Genomic DNA, 19583 nt, shown 5'->3' with positions numbered 1-19583 from the left:
CCACACTCCATACAAATTGGTGGCAGTAATGTACCAAACAGTTGTTTGCCAACAGCCAATACACCGTAGAGAAGAAGAAGAGTCGCTCGCTCAAATTGCCTTCATTGGCTCCGTGTGCAGCCGGCGTTACAGTGTGGCGCCTTGACTCGTATCCACAGTCTGTGTTGTGTATTTGTTGAAGAAGCTCGTGCCCGCCAGCAGCAGCAGCAGCTGCAGCGATGGACAGCCGCCGCTCCTTGCACGCGCAGTTGTCCTCCATGATGGAGGCGATGGCCAGGTCCGCCCTGTGTCGGGTCTGCGAGCTGGTGGACGAAGACGAGGCCGAGCTCCGGCTGAGCTTGTCGCAGCTCGTGGTGGCTAATGCCGCCCTGGCACAGAAAGTGAACAGTCTGGAGGGCGAGTTGACCGTCGTGAGAAGCGACGCCCCCGGTTTGTGTAAAAGTTATCGCAGCCTGGGCGTTCAAACTGTCTGGTGCAGAGACGGGGACACTCACGGTATTTGTGTTTCACAGTGACGATAGCAGAGGATTTGAGAAGTTGTCTGCGTGGTTTTCGGGGTTTACTAATGTGTCCCTGTTCTGTTTTGTATTGTTTGACCTCTCCCCAGTGTCTGGGTCGCCCTCCATAGAGGGGATTTTTGGAAAAGATTGGTGTATGGATCTGTGGAAGGACAGAGACCCTCACAATCTGGAGAGACACTCACCATCACAGTGCTCTGAGGAGGTTTGAGGATTCAATCAAGCAAACTTGTATTTCAGACTTAGGCTCCACATGGTACACAAAACAATAAATATAATAAAGTACATACAAAAGCACAATTCAAATACAATAGCTGTTTCAATGTTTCCACAGCTGGGACTGGTAGCATGTAGTACTAAACTTTATGTTTGATAAAAAAAAACAAGTTGATATCATTTTCAGAGGCATTGACTCAACATATATATGTATACTTGTTTGCAGAGCTATAAGGGTGCATGGCTTTATGCAACAACAAAGCTGTGTTCACAGGATTCCATCATGCAAAGTAGCAGGATTAAATGTGAAGTACACACTCTTCAGAATACATATCTATGTTGTTGATATTGGAATAAAAAATATACTATTTGCACACTGAAAACAAAGAATGGGGAAGATACATGTCTGAATTACTTTTGTTATAAATGTAATTGTAATGTATAAGTGTGCTCGTGAACACAACACACATCACACCAAGGGTTTCATTCAACATTTTTTTGACAAATCAATAAATTATGAAAGTTGAGAAATCTCAAAACTTTTATCGACGTCTTACCCCCCAAAAAAACATCACAATATCCCAAAGCCCAACATGTTTTCAAATTGCAGGTTTTGTCCAACCAGCAGTTCAAAACTCAAAGTAACTAATTTACAAAACTATAATGACGAGAGCGGCAGAAAAAAAATCCATATTTGAGGAACAAAAACCAGAGAAAGTTTTACATTTTTCATTGACTAAAATAATTAATCAATTATCAAAATTGCTGCCCATTCATTTTCCACCTGTTGTCTACTCGACTAATCATTTCAGCCCCAGTCTGGTACAGCATTGCTCTCAGAGAAAATGTTGCTGTATTTGGGGATTATAACAATTGGACTTTTTTGAATTTTCGCAGTGTGTGGCGACGCAGCTCGACCAGATCACTGTGTCTCAGATCAAAGAGGAGAATGATTATGTGGAGGATGCTGCCAGCAGCTGCCAGCAGGAAACACTTAGTACAGAAGGTAAGCGAGTGAAGGAGGGTGGGCATGAGGAAATAGTTTACGCAGTGTTTAACTTAGTTTTTTTTATGCAACAGAACATGCAGAAAGCATTGCTGAGGAACCAGCGCTGTCAGTCGGTCACTTGGCCGGTGGCAGCACCTGCGGCCTGTTATTTGATCAGGATGAAGAACAGGTTATGTGTGTGGGCGGTAATGAAGAACCTTCAAGTCACCTGATCTGCATCAGTGACACAGAGGAGGCCTTCAGCACTCATACCGTTCCAATTGAGTTGGAGGAGGAGTATGATGATGATGATGATGATGATGATGATGATGGGGTACAAGTTGTGGAAGAAAGTCAACAAAAGCCAACAGTGCCTGCTGAAGGTGAGCCCAGCCACAACAAACAGGATGTATTACCTGCTAACAACTCTGAAGACAGCACTGCTCTGGATTCCCCTGATGACTTTAATATCCTAAATGTTGGAAGCGCCAGACACCCAAACAAATCCAAGTTCCCGTGTCAAATATGCGGCATGACATTCTTCCACAAGGGCACTTTAACACACCACATGAAGAACCACAAGTCAAACTTTTGCAACATCTGTAAGCGGCAGTTCGCTCAACGGTACAGGTTTAACTCGCACACCTGCTTTGCTCGAGTTTCCTCCCAGAGAGACAGTAAATCATGTTGGCTGTGCGGAAAGACCTTTGCAAACTCCTCGGCTCTGAGGATTCACTCTGTTGTTCACACCGGAGAGAAACCACACCGGTGCAGCTTATGCGGAAAAGGGTTCACCCAGAAAGGCAATCTGAAATGTCACCTTCGCATTCACACCGGAGAGAAACCGTTCTGCTGCCTTAAATGTGGGAAGACATTCACGCAAAAGGTCAACCTCAACCATCATTTAATGGCACACAGAAATAGTGAGTGCCCGTAGCAAGACGGCATCTTGTCAGACAATAGCTGTATTTATCTGAATGCATCATGTGCTACAGTTCATTTAAGGACTTTTGCACGGTAGTGAAGTGTAGTCTCCGTTTCCGTTATTGTCCTTACAATAAAACAGATGAATGTTTTTTTTGATTAAACTTTTATTTGATAGAAGTCTCCTTTTTTTAAAGTATTCTTTTTTTGTCTGATCTAACCTGAAACTTGACGAACGAGTTTTCTCAGTGGAGTCTTTACATATTCAATAATGCACATGTGACGGGGCTGTGAAGGGGCATGCAGCTTTGAGTGAAAGGGTGGGGAGACATCCACCAGCACAAGATCTCGTTCTTGGGCTGCGATAACCCACTTAATGGGTCAGTGAGTCTGCTCGGGGGAACCATAGGACAGGCAAAATATGTGCTTAGCATGACAGTTCAATACAGGATAAAATATAATATAACAAACGCGTAACATTTAGAAAACAAACCAATGGAAGTTGGCTTGAATGTACATTGACAACACAAAGTATCTTTCTACAATTGTGATGTGCTTATACAAATACATTTAATTAAAACAGTAACACTATTTAAACCAAAACTACTTGTGGAACTCATTTGAATATTATGAAACCAACACTTCAAACAGGTGTGTGTTTCAAACACATAGACGTTCCCACTTTCTTCCTTTGAAACTGAACGAATGAGGCATGTCGTGACCCATGAGAATGTGGTGAGACTCGGGCAACAGAGCGAGTTGTTTTACTTCTACATTATTGTGTGAAGAGGTAGTTTTGAAGGTTTTTGCTACATGTGTGCAAACAATGGAGCACGTATTTTGGCATTATTTGACCCAGGCCTTTGGTGGCATGAAAACACTGAGGTATATAATATGTTACCCCAACCATATGACAACATGCAATGTATAAAATGTAAGTATTTCTGCCATAGGTTGGATGAGCACCTCACATGAAACGTAGGCAGCAGATGTCTCATCTGATCTGTGACACTTTTAAATAATGATGTAAAACTGACTTCATATGCTCATTGAGGGTATTGATTTTGAAATCCAACAATAAACAAAAGCCCACTAATTAAAATAGTACACTAGAGAAAACAGATATTATCTGTCTCCTTGTTTGGCTGCTGCAGCATTTCTCTTCACAATAAAGCTAAAAACACATCAAACTAGATTTTACAGCAGCACCATTAACCATAACTTTCTTTTATATAAATATGAGTATTTTTAAATCCACATTTGAGTTTCGTAGAGACATATTGGCACATTGAGCCCCTTTGAGCCATACAGCGTGCACTTGAAGTAGCAGTTGTGATTGGTTTCTTCTCACCAATAATAGTAATACATGTATTATTATTAATAACCGTGTGGTTTGATCAGTCAGTTCAAACACTGGTGGTGATTTAAACCATACTTGTACGCATAACATTTCCCACAATCCACACAGCTGTAAGGCTTTTCGCCCGTGTGCGTTCGAAGATGTATGTTCAGAGAGCTTTTCTGGGAAAAGCTTTTGCCGCAGTCTGGGCAGCTGTACGGCTTCTCTCCGGAGTGCACGCGCTGGTGCAGCTTCAGGTACGTTTTCTGAGCAAAGCGCTTCCCGCAGACTGCGCAGCTGAACGGCTTCTCGCCAGAGTGTCGCCTGATGTGGACTTTTAAACTGCTCAAATAGTTGAATATCTTCCCACAGAATAAGCACTCAAACCGTTTGGTTGGCTTCACGGGTTTCGGCTGAATGTTGACATCTTTGGACGCGTTCATGTGGATACCGTTTGGAAAGTCGGAGTATTCAGCGGCTGAGGGAAGATGTGGGTTGTCAATCAGAGTGCTCATTGTTGCGTCATCTATCAACTTGTCCATGATCGTCGGCTGCGTGCGTTGTTGTGTTTGACGGTCAGCCGGCATGGGGAAGCCGTTTAATTCCCCAGAGTGAAGCTGCAGCTCATCAACAGATCGATGAAGCATGCTGTCCTCGTCAAATATCCCAACACCTGTCAAATGACAACAAATGCAGTTAAATCACATACACTATCAGGATTAAAATGATAATAATGTTTGTTTTTAATCCAAATGTACCTTTTCTATTATCTGGGAGTCTCATCTGATGGCCAATGGGATGATCGTCATAAATCTCCTCCTTGACAAAGATGAGGTCAGGTTCGCTCTCCATTAAGTCTATCGCCTGCCAACAAGACACGTGACAAAAGCGACCTGTCAGATTGCATTGGAGGATAAAATTAAAACCAGTTGCTCTATGACTCACTGACCTGGACCCCCATGCCCATCATGGCAGCCGGCTCCACCGGCTCTTTCCTTTGGGAGGGCATCTTATCTTCTCTCCACAGATCCATGCACCAGTCCTTTCCAAACACCCCCTCGATGGCTGGAGCAGGCTGCTGCTGTTCTGGAAGAAGAAGCAGATGTGAAAGTGGGACCTCCTAAAAGTGGCAGTCAATCTAAAAATAAGAAATAAAAGATGGCTTATCAAAGTGTAGTCTTTAAACTGAATGTGAAGAGCTGACGATGCAAAGCTGCACTTTTGGACATGGAAGCTATAACTAGCCTGCTATGACACTGACAAATATGAGCAGCTACGTTATGCAGTGGCAGCCAGACTGTCTGTCTGTCTGTCTGTCTGTCTGCCTGCCTGCCTGCCTCTCTCTCTCTCTGTCTGTTCTGATTTCGGACCATTCTGACCTGCGGGGTGTCGGCGGCCAACACTGTTGACATGAGCAGAATAAGTCTGTGCCTCCCTCGCGGCTCTCAGCTGGACCTCCAGCAGGTAGCACCTCCTCTTCAGCGCCTCGTTCTCCGTTTTGTGCTGGGATATCTCCGTGTGAAGGACGGAGGAGCATTCGTCAGCGAGGTTGCCTATTTCCATCAAAGCCGCCTTCGTTAGCTTATCCAGGACGGCGGCGAGCTGCGCCCGGAAACTTCGGTTTGTGGTGTCGCACATCATCTCGAAAGAGAGGCTGGATGTGTCGAAATTTGGGCAAGAATCTCAACGTAGCAACGTTGCTCCTTAATCGAAGATGTGATACAGCCAAAGACCCTTCTGTATTGCTGCGTCGCAAGGGATTGTGGGAAGAGGGTCGGCTCGCGTCCTAACGTTTACGAAGGGCACTTGAACGCAGCACAGATTGGAAGGCTATTTTTGACTGAGTGAGGCAATGAAAACGTTTTTATTTTTCACTGGGATATTTTAAGTCATGTAACTTATATCGTGTATGTTTAATAATACATTAGAACATGTGTTGACACACCCCTGCTGAAGTGTCTCTGCCATTGATTGTATATTTATCTTCACTGCTCTCCAGTGGACACAGGAAGGAACTACAAAGTACATTAATTACATTTCTGGGAAATCGCAGTATCAGCATTACTGTTATAAATATCGACATGTACAACTCATTGTTAGTGTGCTTTTTATACATGTTGACTAACTCCAATTCTGATAATATTTGTATCAATAGAGCTTTTTTAATATCAGTTTGGTAGTTTTGTGTTCACTGCCCTCCAGTGGTCACATCAAGGAACTACAACGCCCGTTACTTTCACCTCTGATTATGATTTGCATTATTGTTAACATTATATCAGATACGAGTCCCTCCTGATGTTTAGCCATATTTATCACACAATGCTTGTGGCTGAGATTTTCCTCATACCTCTGAATAAATAAATGTTGTGATTGTGATTTTCTCAATCCTCAATAGGATGTTTGTAATGTTGGGTGTTCATTGTCGACCCATTGTCGACCCTGGATTACTGCAATTTGGGCTATCAATAAGGCCAGATTGATTGATTAGTGCCGTTCTTTGAGTCCGTTCAGTGTTGTGTTTTTATACTACAACCTGTGTTTTTATTATTCATACAGTAGCACAATAGCACAGGGGTTGGCTGAATATTAGATTTAGGTAAATACAAGTTAAGCAGCAGATAACACAGATTTCATCCCAATAAACAGTCAAAGCTGGTGAGGCAAAAAATTTGAAGCAAAGATAACTTTATTATGCACAAAATATCTCAATCAAACAACAGAAGTTACAATTGATTATCTGTTTTAGGTAGTCCCATTTATGAATGTCCCACTATATGTCGGTACACTAGGTTCACTACCATACATGTTAAAACTAGGATCTAGATGTACAGCAAGGTGTTTTTTCAGATTGCAGTTCTTGGTAAAGCCCTTGCCACATTTGATACAAACAAAAGGTTTTTCCCCGGTGTGTGTACGCTGATGCATATCGAGGGTGCATTTCTGAATAAAACCCTTTCCACAAATAGGACAGCGGTAGGGCTTCTCCCCAGTGTGTGTGCGCTGGTGTGTGTACAAATGTCCCTTTTGAGCGTACCTCTTTCCACACAGCGTGCACCTGAATGGTTTCTCTCCTGTGTGACTCCTCTGGTGTATTTCAAGCTGGCTAAAGCATCGGAAGCTCTTGCCACACTGCAAGCACCCAAACCGCTTCGCACCTGAGTTCCTCAAATTGTGAAGCTTCATATTCCTGAGCACACTTAAGCTTTGGGGGGCAACATTTTGAGTCAGGCTTTTCCCAGCCACTTGGTTTGTGTGTGCAGGTGTAAGCTGTGGATTCCACTGTGTTTCCTTTCTCCCTGGTCCAGCAAGAGATGACTGGCTGCTCATGGTCACAAAGCGTTCAGTAAACAGAGGCTGTAGGCGTTCTGCGACAGGTTTGGGACACTGCATCACTTCTGAACTCTTCAGGGTTTCTGTGAATGCTTCCTTTCCTGTTGACAGCAAATGGACATGTTAGAATTTGTGTTCTTACCGAGATGAAGGCCACACAAGTCTTACTGCACTGGTCTCAGTATAAAGTTAACTACAGGTGTTCCTTTGCAATAGCAGTTTAACAAAAAAAATCCACTCAAGGTCTATTTTATTACACAACAAATTAATGCACTGAATTGTATGACTGTTACACATTGCTTTGCCACCAAACTTTCATTTAATACTGACTGTTTTCACTTGTCCTGTTTTGTTCACAGTCGCTGTTGTCCACCTCCGATGGCTCTTCCTTTACCACGATGAGTTCTGGTTGCTCTTTCAGCGGGTTTGGCAGCTAGTCAGAGAACAGTATATGAATCACACCTGTTACATATGAAGGACACAGTACTAATACATGGTGGCATAATATGATCAGTGCTGGACTTACTTCAACTATGGCATGCTCTTCACCTTGAACATGATGCCATTTGCTCATCTCAGTGGAGGAACTCATGCTTTCCCATGGACTTTCACTGAAATGCAACAAACTGAAGTTTAAATACACCAGGCAGGGTGTAGCTGACGGCACAGTCCTGATGGAGATGTATGGATGGTGCCCTCACAACACAAACACACCTACAGGACACACAAAGCAACAAGCCTACCCTTTTATGGCAGTTATTGTCCTGTCAGGCTCCAGTACCCCGTCCTCAGACGCGTTCCTCACCACTGAGCATGCTGCTGCTGCTGCTGCTGCTGCGTCCTGCTGCCTGCCGCCCTGTGCCATGTAGAGCAGTTTCTCCATCAGCTGCAGCTTCTCTGTGAGCGAGGAGATTTCGTTCCGCCCGCGAGTTATCTCAATTTTAAGCATCTTCGACTCGATCTCGACCAGTTTGCTTATTTCCATCACAGCTGTTTTGGACAACGCGTCCATGATGGAGACGAGCTGCGTCTGGAAGGAGAAGACTGTCGACATGTTTGTTGTGTCTCTTTCTGTCTGGGGCGCGAGACACACACAGTCAAAGTTGACGCAGTCGAGAGGTCCTGTGTTCACTGTGAAATGAAGTTACAGCTTAATAATGCGAGAGAAGAGCCGTGCGTACATGCCCACCAGATAGGCGAGTGTCTCTTCAAAACTCAAGTGGTTGAAACGGATGCAGTACTGCCACCTACGTGCTGGGAGGAAGCACAGCTACCCTTTGAAAAACTTCCATCAGTAATATTGGCACCGCTTTTGTTTTAATTTCAGCACCCATTGCTAGTGTGTGAAATCCCCCGAATCTTTTAAATGGTTTGGTTAATCGCATTTTTTTTTTTTCATTTGTTTAGTCATTAAACTGAATTTCTAGTTCATTGTAGCTACGTAGTCTGGGACCACACTGACCAGAATGCACGGCGGCCTAAACACACACTCTGATTGGCTAGTAAGAATTAAAACCAGGAAGTAGGTTAGTTCTTGAAATTACATTTGCCGACTGAAAATCCTCCTCATGACAATCCGCTGTTGAGATTCACGCGAAGTAAGGACACTTCTTTTCTCTGAAAGCTATAGAGGATAGTTTTAAGCTCGAATTAGTTTATGAAACGGGAATCGCTTTTCCTGCATATTTTCGATATCAGCCAATACAATATCATGCAGAAGCAGCTGGGGTTTGTAGCTGTATATTCAGTCTTCTCTTTGCACAGTCCAAGTATGGTTAATTTACATCATCAAGCTAACATTACTCAAAATATTATTAAAAGTAGGGACTTGATTCTCATCACCATCATCATCATCATGTTTAGGTGGATCATTGTTACAGACACACTGTGAAGACTTGCAAAACTGTGTTGTAATTGACTTCCTCATGTGTTGCTCAAACCTGTTCTCTTACTCGCTCTCTCTCTGTGTACAAGCCAGTAACTCTTTAAGTCAGATTGCTCCCTCATGGCTGGAAGAAGAGTCGTGGTCTTTCCCTCCTCGGCAGAGCTTGGTCCGGTGCTGGCCCAGCTGGTGACATCTCGGGCTGAGAAAGCCATCAGCTCTCATGGCAGGTTCACGCTGGGCCTCTCTGGGGGAAGCCTGGCGTCCATGCTCAGCAAAGAGCTGCTTGCTCTGCCAGATCTAGACTGCAGCAAGTGGGTGGTCGGTTTCTGTGACGAGCGACTGGTTGTCTTCGATGATCCTGAGAGCACCTTTGGGCTGTACAAGGTGTTTGTTTGCATGTGTCCTGGTCCCATGAATGTATGATGATCTATTATTCTGAGGTCAAATATAACCCTTTTGTTTCTTTTCCAGAGTCAGTTGTTTTCTAAGGTCAACATCCCTGACTGTGGGATCTTAACCATTGATTCCTCTCTGCCAGTCAACGAGTGTGCAGAGGATTATACCCGTAAACTGAAGGAGGTGCAGACATCTTTACTGCTCTGTGATCAGCTCTGGTCCTAAAGTCACTCATGCATCTTCCTTTAGATTTTAATATGTTGCTTCTTGTAAACACTCAGGCCTTCCCAGCTGATGTCTTCCCAGTGTTTGACCTGTTACTGCTGGGGATGGGGCCTGATGGACACACCTGTTCCCTCTTCCCAGATCACCCTCTCCTAGAGGTGAGGGTCATACTTTGCTGAGGCTGACGGACATACAGGCAAAATGTGCAATGTCGGCCTGTATATCTGTCAAAGTCTTCTTATGAGGGACCCCTTCTCTATTCTCAGACTTAAGAAAATTAAGTTTATTGAACTAAAATGGGATCATAGTTTTGTTTGGAATACATTTATCATATTTGAGAAATGAATAAACCGTGATAAACAGTGTAGCTCTTATTTTACAAATGTCTACCAATATGCCACTGGTTATTAAAATCTAAGGTTCTAGGCATTCTGTAAATGTTTCTGTGAATCATACAGTAATCTTGGTAAACATTATTTAATTTTTTTTTTTCTGGCAGCCTTGCTAAGCAAGGTCTGGAGGCATTTGGGGGTTTACTCTTTGATTTGCTAGTCAAGAAGAAGTGTGTGTGTGTGTGTGTGTGTGTGTGTGTGTGTGTGTGTGTGTGTGTGTGTGTGTGTGTGTGTGTGTGTGTGTGTGTTTTTCTACTTTTCACCATCTTGACCATGTATGGATTGATGATGGGTTTTGATGTAATCACCACTCTGACCTTGTGGTCTGCAATGTTATGTCTTGTTACACGCCAGTGCGGCATTCTCCCTCGTATTCTATCATATTTGACAGTCGCACTATATTCTTGGTTTGTGGTTCTCACTTTGGCTCTTTGTTTTCGGCGACTGTATACATTACACATGACAGATCATTGGCTTTGGGTGAACCCCATATACAGGAAACAAAGAAGATTGTGGCCCCCATCAGCGACTCTCCCAAACCACCGCCACAGCGCGTAACTATGACCTTCCCAGTGGTGAACTCTGCACGCTGTGTGGCTTTTGTATCAACGGGAGGAAGTAAAGCACCCATTTTGAAGGTAAAAATGTACACTCTTTTACTGAACATACCTCACATTCATAATCTAAAATTCCTGTTTCAGTGTCATTTCAGACAAGAGCATGATTTTGACACAAAACCCATAGAATATGAGATAAAGAAAAAAAAAACTATGCACATTATCACACCAATTTAAATACCTAGGTTCTATTTTATGACACTACAGTTATACATTGTCCCTGGACTAACCATGTCAGGAATAAACATTTTTAAAAAAAGCAGTTTTATGACCCACTGACCTAGTAGAAATATGGTTGTACTACTGTGTTATGTAACAATGCTGTTGTATTGTAACACATTGACCATTTTCTTACAGGAAGTGCTGGAGGGTAGAGAGGGTCCTGCGCTGCCAGCGGCCCGCGTTGTACCGACCAGCGGCGAGCTGTTCTGGCTTGTTGATGAGCCCGCAGCTGCGTCCTTAACCATCCAGGTGGAGAGGCTCGGCTCAGGGGCAAAACTCTAGAGCTTTCCATCTGCTGGAAGGCAGGAAGTCAACACTGGTCAGAAAACCTGATTGAAGAACCAGGAAAATAGTGCAAAACATTCCGACTTTCACGTGAACGTGTAATTGGTTTACGTGAGCGCGATAGGGAGATAGGATCGGGAGATGAACAAGAAAAAAATGGAGGAAATGGGTATAATTGGTTAATATTTCCAGCATAAGATTCAGCACTTATTGGAAAATGGTTAGTGTGTATGTCTCTGAGGTTTAGCTTTATTCACCTTAAGTTCCTCTCTACTCAAAAATGTGTTTTGCCTATTGTTAGTTCAGTTTGTTATTGTATGTTTACTCTACAGAATAATCTACAACATGTGCAGTTTGAATTTGAATGTTTTACACAACGTGTACAAAAGGAAATGTGTGAAATGAAACATGCAGCAAACATAGGAACTTTTTAGTGAGGGAGCAGACGATATAATTATTTATATATATATATATATATATATATATATATATATATATATATATATATATATATATATATATATATATATATATTAATTATAACAATATGCTGTAAACATCTTTGTTTGTTCTCATTCTTCTCAGCTCTGCCTTTACAACCTTTACAAAATGTCCAATAAATTCCCAGCTTTGACGCTGAAAAACAACCATCGTATGAAACGTAGCTACAAAAATCTGTAACACTTGTATTTGTTTTAGCAATTTCAAAAGATAAAATGTTATTTGAGCGTTTGCCTTTTGTCTTCACTGTGCAGTCTTGCACTCGTCTACAGCCCATCCCCTTTAAGAGCACATCCCACCCCTTTAAAGCACAACTTTGCGGCGTTGTCACATCAGTAGCTGCCTGCTGCACAGATTTCGCTCGGTGATGACCGCGCGAAGTGAAGAGACAACTTTTCCTTAGCGGTGTCTCGTCACGAGCCACATACCTGCAGTTGTTTTGGTCGTATTTCTTCATTTATTGTCGCAATGTCCGTACTCGCCTGCCTCCCCGCCGCCCTGCTCGCCTTGCTGCTGTCCGGCTGCGCTCCTGCTGGGGCATACTTTGCGGAGGAGCGCTGGAGCCCCGAGTCTCCGCTGCTCGCTCCTCGGGTCCTCCTCGCGCTCATCTGCAGAAACTCCGAGCACTCTTTGCCGTATTTCCTCGGCACTATCGAGCGCCTCAACTATCCCAAGGAGCGTATGGCATTGTGGTAAGTTGGTACATGGACGTGGTTGTTTCATGATAAGCTAGTCGACAGCTAATATGGAAAGTTAACGTCCGTGTTGCCAGCTTTTTTTTTTTAAGATTGAAAAAAAAAGTTACATTTTTTTCCGACCGTGCTTCGGAAAATTTGAAGTAAGACGATACATTCCTGAGTGTGTAGTTCTGAATCAAAATGGGGTGGACCTGCAGGGCATGACGGGCTACTAATGGAAACATTGTTGCGCTGCGGGTTAATTTATTATTGTCGAATCTACAAAGGAAGGACAATAGCTGCGTGTGATTTGCAAGTGTATTGATTGTCTTTAAGGCACTAACCGTAACCCTAACTAACCCGAGGCAGTGAGACAGAGGTGAGCACATCTGGCCGCTCTGCTCATCAGAGGGGCCATGCATTGATTTGTATACGTGGATGGGGAGGGGACTGATCTGGCCGCGAGGGGAGCCGTATCATTTCACACAAATCCTAACAAAGTGACTTATCGTCGTGTCTGTACTGTCCAATAACACACACACACACACACACACACACACACACACACACACACACACACACACACACACACACACACCTCTTTAGGCTACCACTACTTTTATTTGCCTCCAGCCCATATCACCTCCCGCCAACGAGTGGGATTTGCTGTCAGTGAGCAGATGCATTTTTTAACAGTCACTGCAGTCATTTTGCCCTCTTAAGGACATTTTGTGCATTTCCTGTTCATCCTTTATAAAGGAGAGTTGAGAAAAGCATGAATTGGGACAATTTTCCTATTTAGCTTTGTGCAGGATGAGACATGGCAACCTTGAATATTCACTCTAAGTGTTCATTAAGGAGACTAAAACCTAGTTGTTTCATGCTCTGGCATGGCTCACTTGGTGTGTTTCTGTCGACCGTTTTCTGGGGCTAACGCAGCTGCACGTTATCTGTCATTTGTGACAAACTCAGCATTCAAAGGCAATTTTCTGGCGGGGACTCCGAATGGATGTTATAGGCCTTCAGGCATCTGTCTACCATGCTCAGACAAAGCCGAGGGAAGTGAAAGGGAGGTGTATCTCACATAATGACAACATGCTCCAACAGCCCACCCGTGCGTATACCCTCAGAGCTTAGAGCATTTTGCATGAATGCCTGGAGGGCTCGGAAAGGTATGCTCTTCACTCATCACCCCTCCACCCCTCCCCCCTTTTTTATTTTGTGAGCGGAGTAGTTGGCTCGCTTTGTTGTTTGGTGGTCATAATGGTTGAGGTAAGGACAGTTTTGTCAACATTAAGCTCCATCTGTGAAATGCAAACAGCTGTGAGATGTTGTAAACACCTACTCATTGTATGCTTTGTGCAGCTGCTTGTAAGTATGCCAAAGCCTCAGGATCCGAATCGGCTAAAGTGTCTTTTAGATGGTGTCTGCAATTACCCCTGCATTTCAGCAGACTAGATGTCACTTGTATGTTAAAACCAACAAACGAACATGCAACAAAACAAATACTAATTTTAGGTAAACATTAGGGCGGAAGACTCGGTGTAATTTAAAGTTTGAGAATCGGATGGCTGGACGGATGGACTCCAGGAGTGAGAGATGAAATGGTTTAGCAAGGAGCTGCTGTGTTGTCACATATCCATGTGAAATCTGTCAACAGAAACCAGCTTGGCTGTCGTCCCTCTGAGCATAGCACAAACTCTCCTGCGAAGAGAAAATCTGCACTGAAGCCAAAACTGTCGACCTAAAGAAAGGAAGACAGTGGATTTTGTTTTCCAGCATTATTTATGTCTGACTCAAAGATTTACACAAGGCTTGATTTCATTCCACCGCAGAATGAGATCAAGGATACAAGTTTTCTAACTTGTATACAGTTGTCTCTCACATGTCTTCAGCCAGTTTGAATTCCATTTCCTTCTGTTTTCAGCTGTTGCTGACACTTGTGTTTCACTTCTGTAAGGCTGTTTTTTCAGTATGGTAAGGTGTCTGTATTGTAATCCATAATAAAAGCGTGGTAATGCTACCCTGAATAATTTAACCTCGATGTACAGACAGTGTTTTTGTTTAGTGATGTTGGTATCATTAACACTCGTGTCAGTTCCCACAGCTACAGACAATACGCTCACACAAAATGAACACTGGGCTTTTGTTATTTGAGTCATCTCAAGTCTCAATTTGGATCCAGTCTGCAATATGCCACATTCGGCCAAAGTCACTGGCTTCACTTGTTGATAATGTTGAACCCCACTGAAGTTAAATCATGCTAATAATCAACACTTGTTTTTTATTAACAGGGTAGCAACTGATCACAACAAGGACAACACCACGGCCATTCTGCGTGACTGGCTTGTCAAGATGCAGAGCCTTTACCATTATGTGGAGTGGAGGCCAAAAGAAGAACCAGAGTTGGTTACTTACTTGATTTTTTGCAGAAGTTTTGTGTGTTGCTATCAGGGCTCACAGTCTGAACAGTGTCCAAATATCTCTTGTAGACATTATCAGAATGAAGATGGTCCGAAGCAATGGGGAGACCTCCGTTATGAGCACGTTATGAAGCTTCGACAAGTAGCACTGGAGTCGGCTCGTGAGATGTGGGCGGACTACTTTATGGTAGGTCAGCAAAACTGCTCTTTACTGGCAGAAAGAAAAGTACAATGACACAGAAAATGTTTCCATTTTAAAGATTGAGCCGATGTTTCTCCCCAAGTCTTTATTGTCCAATAATAGCAGCAGAGGATGAGGACAGAGTCGAGTCAAAAGCAGCAGCACAGTGGTAATTTAAGCACTGCTAAGGATGTTGAAAATTGACCCAGCTATATTTCTCTGCCTCTTATGTTTAGAGTTGATCTGGTCTGGTACATTTGGACCCTTCCACTGTCACAAAGCGCTACTCAACGCCAACTATTTTAAAATGCACTATTTGTATTCCACAGCCCACGCTGTTGAGCTTCAGTGGGGTATAATTTTGAAGCAAAGTACGCTCAGAATTGCCATAATCTTGTGCTGCAAATTTTGGAAACTTTCTTAGCCTTCACCCTTGAAAGCAGTTTGTTTACCAGCTCAGTTTTAGTTTTTCATTTAACCCTCATGACCTGCTCAGCATTTCTCTTGAAGAGCCACTTCAACACTTTGACTATCCGCAAACATATTTTACAGTGTATCCTCTTCTCCTTGTGTAGCTGGCGGACTGTGATAACCTCCTCACTAACCCCAACGTGCTCTGGAAGCTCATGAACGAGAACAAGACCATCATCGCACCGATGCTTGAATCCCGTGCTGCCTACTCAAACTTCTGGTGTGGGATGACCTCCCAGGTATTGGGTTGATGATCAGCTGTACATGCTCGTTTTCCAAGTTGATTATTGAATGCTCTTTAAATCCTTTCGTCTTCTTCAGGGTTACTATAAGCGCACACCTGCCTACATACCCATCCGGAAGCAGGTGCGCAAGGGCTGTTTTGCAGTTCCCATGGTCCACTCTACTTTCTTGATCGACCTCAGGAAAGAGGCGTCCAGGCAGCTGGCCTTTCACCCGCCACACTCGGAATACAGCTGGGCTTTTGATGACATCATTGTGTTTGCATTTTCCGCTCGGATGGCCGGTATTTTACAACTCTAATGCTTGAATCTACAAATTTTCTCCTTAACATTTACAACCTAAATGTTGTGACTTCACCTCGAGAAAACATTTGCATTATCTGCTCTCCACAGATGTTCAAATGTTTGTATGTAATAAAGAGACCTATGGTTACTTCCCTGTGCCACTGCGATCCCACAATACTTTGCAAGACGAAGCTGACAGTTTCTTGCACTCCTTGCTGGAGGTTAATGGTGAGTAGCTTGCATTCAGACTGAGGGCTTTACTTCTGCATCTGACTCTCTGTTTCCACAAGCATGAAGTCTGTATTCTACCTCCTACTTCTTCATCTAATGAAAACTATTAGCATGGGTTTCTATATATTATTTATACCATTTTTGCATCCATCTTCCCTCTGACTGTGTAGTGCGAAATTCCCCAGTGATGCCTTCCAAATACATACGTGTACCTAGAAAACAACCTGACAAACTGGGCTTTGATGAGGTGAGTATCGAGTGATATGAAGATGGAGTCTGCAAAATGGTCTCCTATCCCTTTTTGTGCTGAAAGCCTCCGCTGCTGTTAGAAATCTGTAATTTAAATTAAATTGACTCACTCAACTGTTGATCGTGTGCAGGTGTTCATGATAAACCTGCAGAGGCGGACCGACCGCAGAGAGCGTATGATGAGCGCGTTACAGGAGCAGGGGATTACCTGTAAGGTCATTGCAGCTGTTGATGGGAAGTAAGTTCACTCTGTTTAATCATTCTTTGCATGTATTTAGTACTTGGACATCTAATATATCAGCACTATTTTTTACCATTTGGTCACATTTGTTTTTTCGCTCCATTTCAGGGCAACGAATATCAGTGAAATTAATGCTATGGGCATTCACATGCTCCCTGGATATAATGACCCCTATCATGGTCGCCCGCTGACAAAGGGAGAGCTGGGATGCTTCCTTTCCCACTATAACATCTGGAAAGAGGTGAAGCCCAGAAGCCAAGTTGTTGAACGTTTTTGAACCACACAGATGCGCGAGTGTTTGATGAATCTGTGTCTGGCCTTAGATTGTGGAGCGACGACTGGACACCTCACTCGTGATTGAAGATGACCTGCGCTTCGAGATCTTCTTCAAACGACGTTTGAAGAACTTGATGAGGGAGGTGGAGGATGAAGGATTGGACTGGGATCTCATGTGAGTTTGTGCTTCCTGCACCTTGATTTGTAAAGTTTGCAATTGCTTCTCACTCCACCGATCTGTCTCTTTCTTCCAGCTATATTGGTCGGAAGAGAATGCAAGTGGATCACCCCGAGAAAGCCGTGCCTAATATACACAACTTAGTGGAAGCAGACTATTCATATTGGACGCTAGGCTATATGATATCATTACAAGGTGCCAAGAAGCTTTTGAAAGCAGAACCACTGAAGAGGATTTTGCCAGTGGACGAGTTTCTTCCGATCATGTTCAATAAACACCCTGTGTAAGTGAACCCCACCCAGCGCAAGTACACACTCAGCATGAACTTCTGCTCGGGAGTTTTACATTTTTGTTTTTTTTTACTTTACTCTCTCATCCATAGGTCTGATTATATGAAACAGTTTGAAACCAGGGACCTCAAGGCATTTTCAGCCGAGCCTCTTCTCGTGTATCCAACTCACTACACGGGCGACAAAGGCTACATCAGCGACACTGAGACCTCCACAGTGTGGGACAACGAGAAGGTCCATACGGACTGGGACCGAGCGCGCTCAGGAAAAACTGGGGAGCAGGCTGAGATCAGCTCTGAGGCCCAGAACTCAGATGTGCTCCAATCACCTTTGGATAGTACAGCGAGGGACGAGCTATGAGAGGAACTGAATGAGCCTCTCAATATTTTACAAACCACGAGCTTTCAACTTCGATACTTTTGATTTGGCATCCCAGCAGGGATGTGACATCAGAGTTTGCAGAAGGATTTAATTCATCCAGATATGACAAGTTAAAAAGGGAACAGGTGTCTTATGTTATCTGTTGTAGTTTTTTACTTTATAAAGGCGCTAGACTTGCCATTTGGAGTGGCATTTGCAGTACCCAACTTCTGTCTGTCATACAGAAATTAACCTCTTAGCAAAGAATGCAATTGGACGGTAACATTTCAGTCATCGAGCAGTTAACTTTGTCCTAATTTGAGTTTATACTGTGAAATGCTTTTTTTCCTAAATATTTCCAAATGATGACAAAAAAAGACTTTTGCAGACATTTGTGTCTTAAATCAAACCTTAATCTTTGTAATGTAATTGTCCAAGAGGAGAGACATCTGCATGTCTTTTGCTTTGATCTTTAGTGTTTTGTCGTTTTACATATTGCTGTGTTTTAAATAATCATAAATCAACACTTAAGAGTAGCTTGCAGTAGAGCTCCACCAAAGCAACAAAACACAAAAAAACTATTGCACTCAACTCAGAATCACAGATTAGAGACTGCTGTAGAGTATGTACAATGTTCATTATTTCTGTGTCCCTTGTCGCCACTTTGGGATTGTTTTGCTGTTGACATGGTTATAGACGGGACAAACCATTGTACACGCCTCAACCTTGTTGGCTTTGGAGTAACATGGTTATAAATGTCCTTAAAGAACCCACACAACCACATCCAAGCACACATTAGTCTCCACCTCTTGATCCTTTTTAGTTAAATCTCAATCTGAGCAAATTGGTTGAATAAAGACCGATAAAAGGCCCCTACAAAAAGAGAATATAAACAATATAAAGTATGTATCAAGTTACATATCACAGATCTCGTATTTATTCTGTTATGGTTTTGCCTCACATGGCTTTACACTTAATCTCCCAGGAAGTTCATTTTTGTAGTACTAACAGGACTCCTTCACCCTTAGATCTTGCACGAAAATGATTGTGCTTTGTGCCAACAAAAAAAATAAAATGTTTTATTTTTAAAAGTTGAATTTGTGATTACTCTGATAATGAATATTATCATGCTGGTGTAACCAAATGTTCTCGTTTTGCAACTTTAACTTGAAGGTTATAGCTACTTACAAAATGTGAACAGACAAAAGATTGTAGGGCCCACGTCACTTATAACTTTGTCTTTAGAATATATTTGTCACAGATGACGTTGATGTATTATTGTGACAGAATTATTTTTTTAAATGGGAGAAGAACTTAATTTTATTTTGTAAAAAAAAAAGAAATGTTATGAATGTCACATATCTGTAATCTGTTAACATGATATCCAAAACCTGTTTGCACTTCAACTTCTGCTAAGGCCATATCTCCCCCCACCCTCCAAAATGACACAATCTAGTGGCACCGTCTCACTTTGTGTGTGTGTGTGTGTGTTTTCTACTTCGTGTGTGATGGCGTAGGTGGGGCCTAGAGTGACAGCAAGACACACTTCCTCTTCCCATCGTGGTGAAAAGATTGGCCAACCTCCACTCTACAAACGGCAGAAAGCTGAGAGCTGCACTCTTATGATTTGGGTGACAGTGT

General features: G+C 43.0%; 4 protein-coding genes across 6 annotated transcripts; 3 read left to right on the top strand and 1 right to left on the bottom strand.

The window, feature by feature from the left end:
• Positions 1–21: 21 nt before the first annotated feature.
• On the top strand, positions 22–3388 carry LOC137786706 (gastrula zinc finger protein xFG20-1-like). The gene is made up of 4 exons (XM_068578760.1): positions 22–495; positions 608–723; positions 1632–1740; positions 1815–3388. Exons 1-4 carry the CDS (start codon positions 219–221, stop codon positions 2657–2659), a joined length of 1347 nt encoding a protein of 448 aa, XP_068434861.1. The 5' UTR covers positions 22–218; the 3' UTR covers positions 2660–3388.
• On the bottom strand, positions 790–8515 carry LOC137786453 (zinc finger protein ZFP2). The gene is made up of 8 exons (XM_068578352.1): positions 8059–8515; positions 7842–7926; positions 7646–7748; positions 6742–7416; positions 5365–5667; positions 4935–5071; positions 4744–4849; positions 790–4658 (listed from the first exon to the last, which is right to left on the bottom strand). The coding sequence occupies exons 1-8, from the start codon at positions 8367–8369 to the stop codon at positions 4048–4050; spliced, it is 2331 nt and encodes a 776-aa protein (XP_068434453.1). The 5' UTR covers positions 8370–8515; the 3' UTR covers positions 790–4047.
• Positions 8516–8851: 336 nt separating this feature from the next.
• Positions 8852–11781, top strand: pgls (6-phosphogluconolactonase). 3 transcript variants are annotated; one of them, XM_068578911.1, is made up of 6 exons: positions 8852–8913; positions 9290–9584; positions 9672–9779; positions 9878–9979; positions 10711–10851; positions 11188–11781. In XM_068578911.1, the coding sequence occupies exons 2-6, from the start codon at positions 9321–9323 to the stop codon at positions 11332–11334; spliced, it is 762 nt and encodes a 253-aa protein (XP_068435012.1). In that variant the 5' UTR covers positions 8852–8913; positions 9290–9320; the 3' UTR covers positions 11335–11781. The 3 variants fall into 3 exon arrangements, with proteins under 3 accessions (XP_068435012.1, XP_068435014.1, XP_068435013.1); XM_068578913.1 differs by having other exon boundaries at positions 8860–8913; positions 9294–9584; XM_068578912.1 differs by having other exon boundaries at positions 8876–9584.
• A 389-nt stretch (positions 11782–12170) lies between these two features.
• Positions 12171–19156, top strand: colgalt1a (collagen beta(1-O)galactosyltransferase 1a). The gene is made up of 12 exons (XM_068578481.1): positions 12171–12530; positions 14810–14920; positions 15008–15125; positions 15695–15829; positions 15912–16116; positions 16226–16345; positions 16519–16595; positions 16729–16835; positions 16947–17079; positions 17162–17289; positions 17369–17575; positions 17675–19156. The coding sequence occupies exons 1-12, from the start codon at positions 12307–12309 to the stop codon at positions 17940–17942; spliced, it is 1833 nt and encodes a 610-aa protein (XP_068434582.1). The 5' UTR covers positions 12171–12306; the 3' UTR covers positions 17943–19156.
• Positions 19157–19583: the final 427 nt, after the last annotated feature.

Source organism: Clinocottus analis, unplaced genomic scaffold (assembly GCF_023055335.1).
Source record: "Clinocottus analis isolate CAN_PGR_092001 unplaced genomic scaffold, fCliAna1.0.p SCAF_16, whole genome shotgun sequence".
NCBI classification, from domain to species: Eukaryota; Metazoa; Chordata; class Actinopteri; order Perciformes; family Cottidae; genus Clinocottus; species Clinocottus analis.
This window is presented reverse-complemented; position numbering and strand designations above follow the sequence as displayed.

What these genes read in the sequence shown, in the direction of transcription:
- LOC137786706 (XM_068578760.1), top strand. Translation starts at nt 219, where the DNA reads ATGGACAGCCGCCGCTCCTTGCACGCGCAGTTGTCCTCCATGATGGAG. An exon ending in CAGAGACGGGGACACTCACG is followed by an intron (nt 496 to 607) that starts GTATTTGTGTTT and finishes ACCTCTCCCCAG; the next exon opens with TGTCTGGGTCGCCCTCCATA. An exon ending in GGAAACACTTAGTACAGAAG is followed by an intron (nt 1,741 to 1,814) that starts GTAAGCGAGTGA and finishes TTTATGCAACAG; the next exon opens with AACATGCAGAAAGCATTGCT.
- LOC137786453 (XM_068578352.1), bottom strand. Translation starts at nt 8,369, where the DNA reads ATGTCGACAGTCTTCTCCTTCCAGACGCAGCTCGTCTCCATCATGGAC. An exon ending in ACAATAACTGCCATAAAAGG is followed by an intron (nt 7,927 to 8,058) that starts GTAGGCTTGTTG and finishes GTTGCATTTCAG; the next exon opens with TGAAAGTCCATGGGAAAGCA. An exon ending in TGGCCGCCGACACCCCGCAG is followed by an intron (nt 5,072 to 5,364) that starts GTCAGAATGGTC and finishes TTCTTCTTCCAG; the next exon opens with AACAGCAGCAGCCTGCTCCA.
- pgls (XM_068578911.1), top strand. Translation starts at nt 9,321, where the DNA reads ATGGCTGGAAGAAGAGTCGTGGTCTTTCCCTCCTCGGCAGAGCTTGGT. An exon ending in GCACCTTTGGGCTGTACAAG is followed by an intron (nt 9,585 to 9,671) that starts GTGTTTGTTTGC and finishes TTTCTTTTCCAG; the next exon opens with AGTCAGTTGTTTTCTAAGGT. An exon ending in ATACCCGTAAACTGAAGGAG is followed by an intron (nt 9,780 to 9,877) that starts GTGCAGACATCT and finishes GTAAACACTCAG; the next exon opens with GCCTTCCCAGCTGATGTCTT.
- colgalt1a (XM_068578481.1), top strand. Translation starts at nt 12,307, where the DNA reads ATGTCCGTACTCGCCTGCCTCCCCGCCGCCCTGCTCGCCTTGCTGCTG. An exon ending in CTCCTTGCTGGAGGTTAATG is followed by an intron (nt 16,346 to 16,518) that starts GTGAGTAGCTTG and finishes CTGACTGTGTAG; the next exon opens with TGCGAAATTCCCCAGTGATG. An exon ending in ATTGCAGCTGTTGATGGGAA is followed by an intron (nt 16,836 to 16,946) that starts GTAAGTTCACTC and finishes GCTCCATTTCAG; the next exon opens with GGCAACGAATATCAGTGAAA.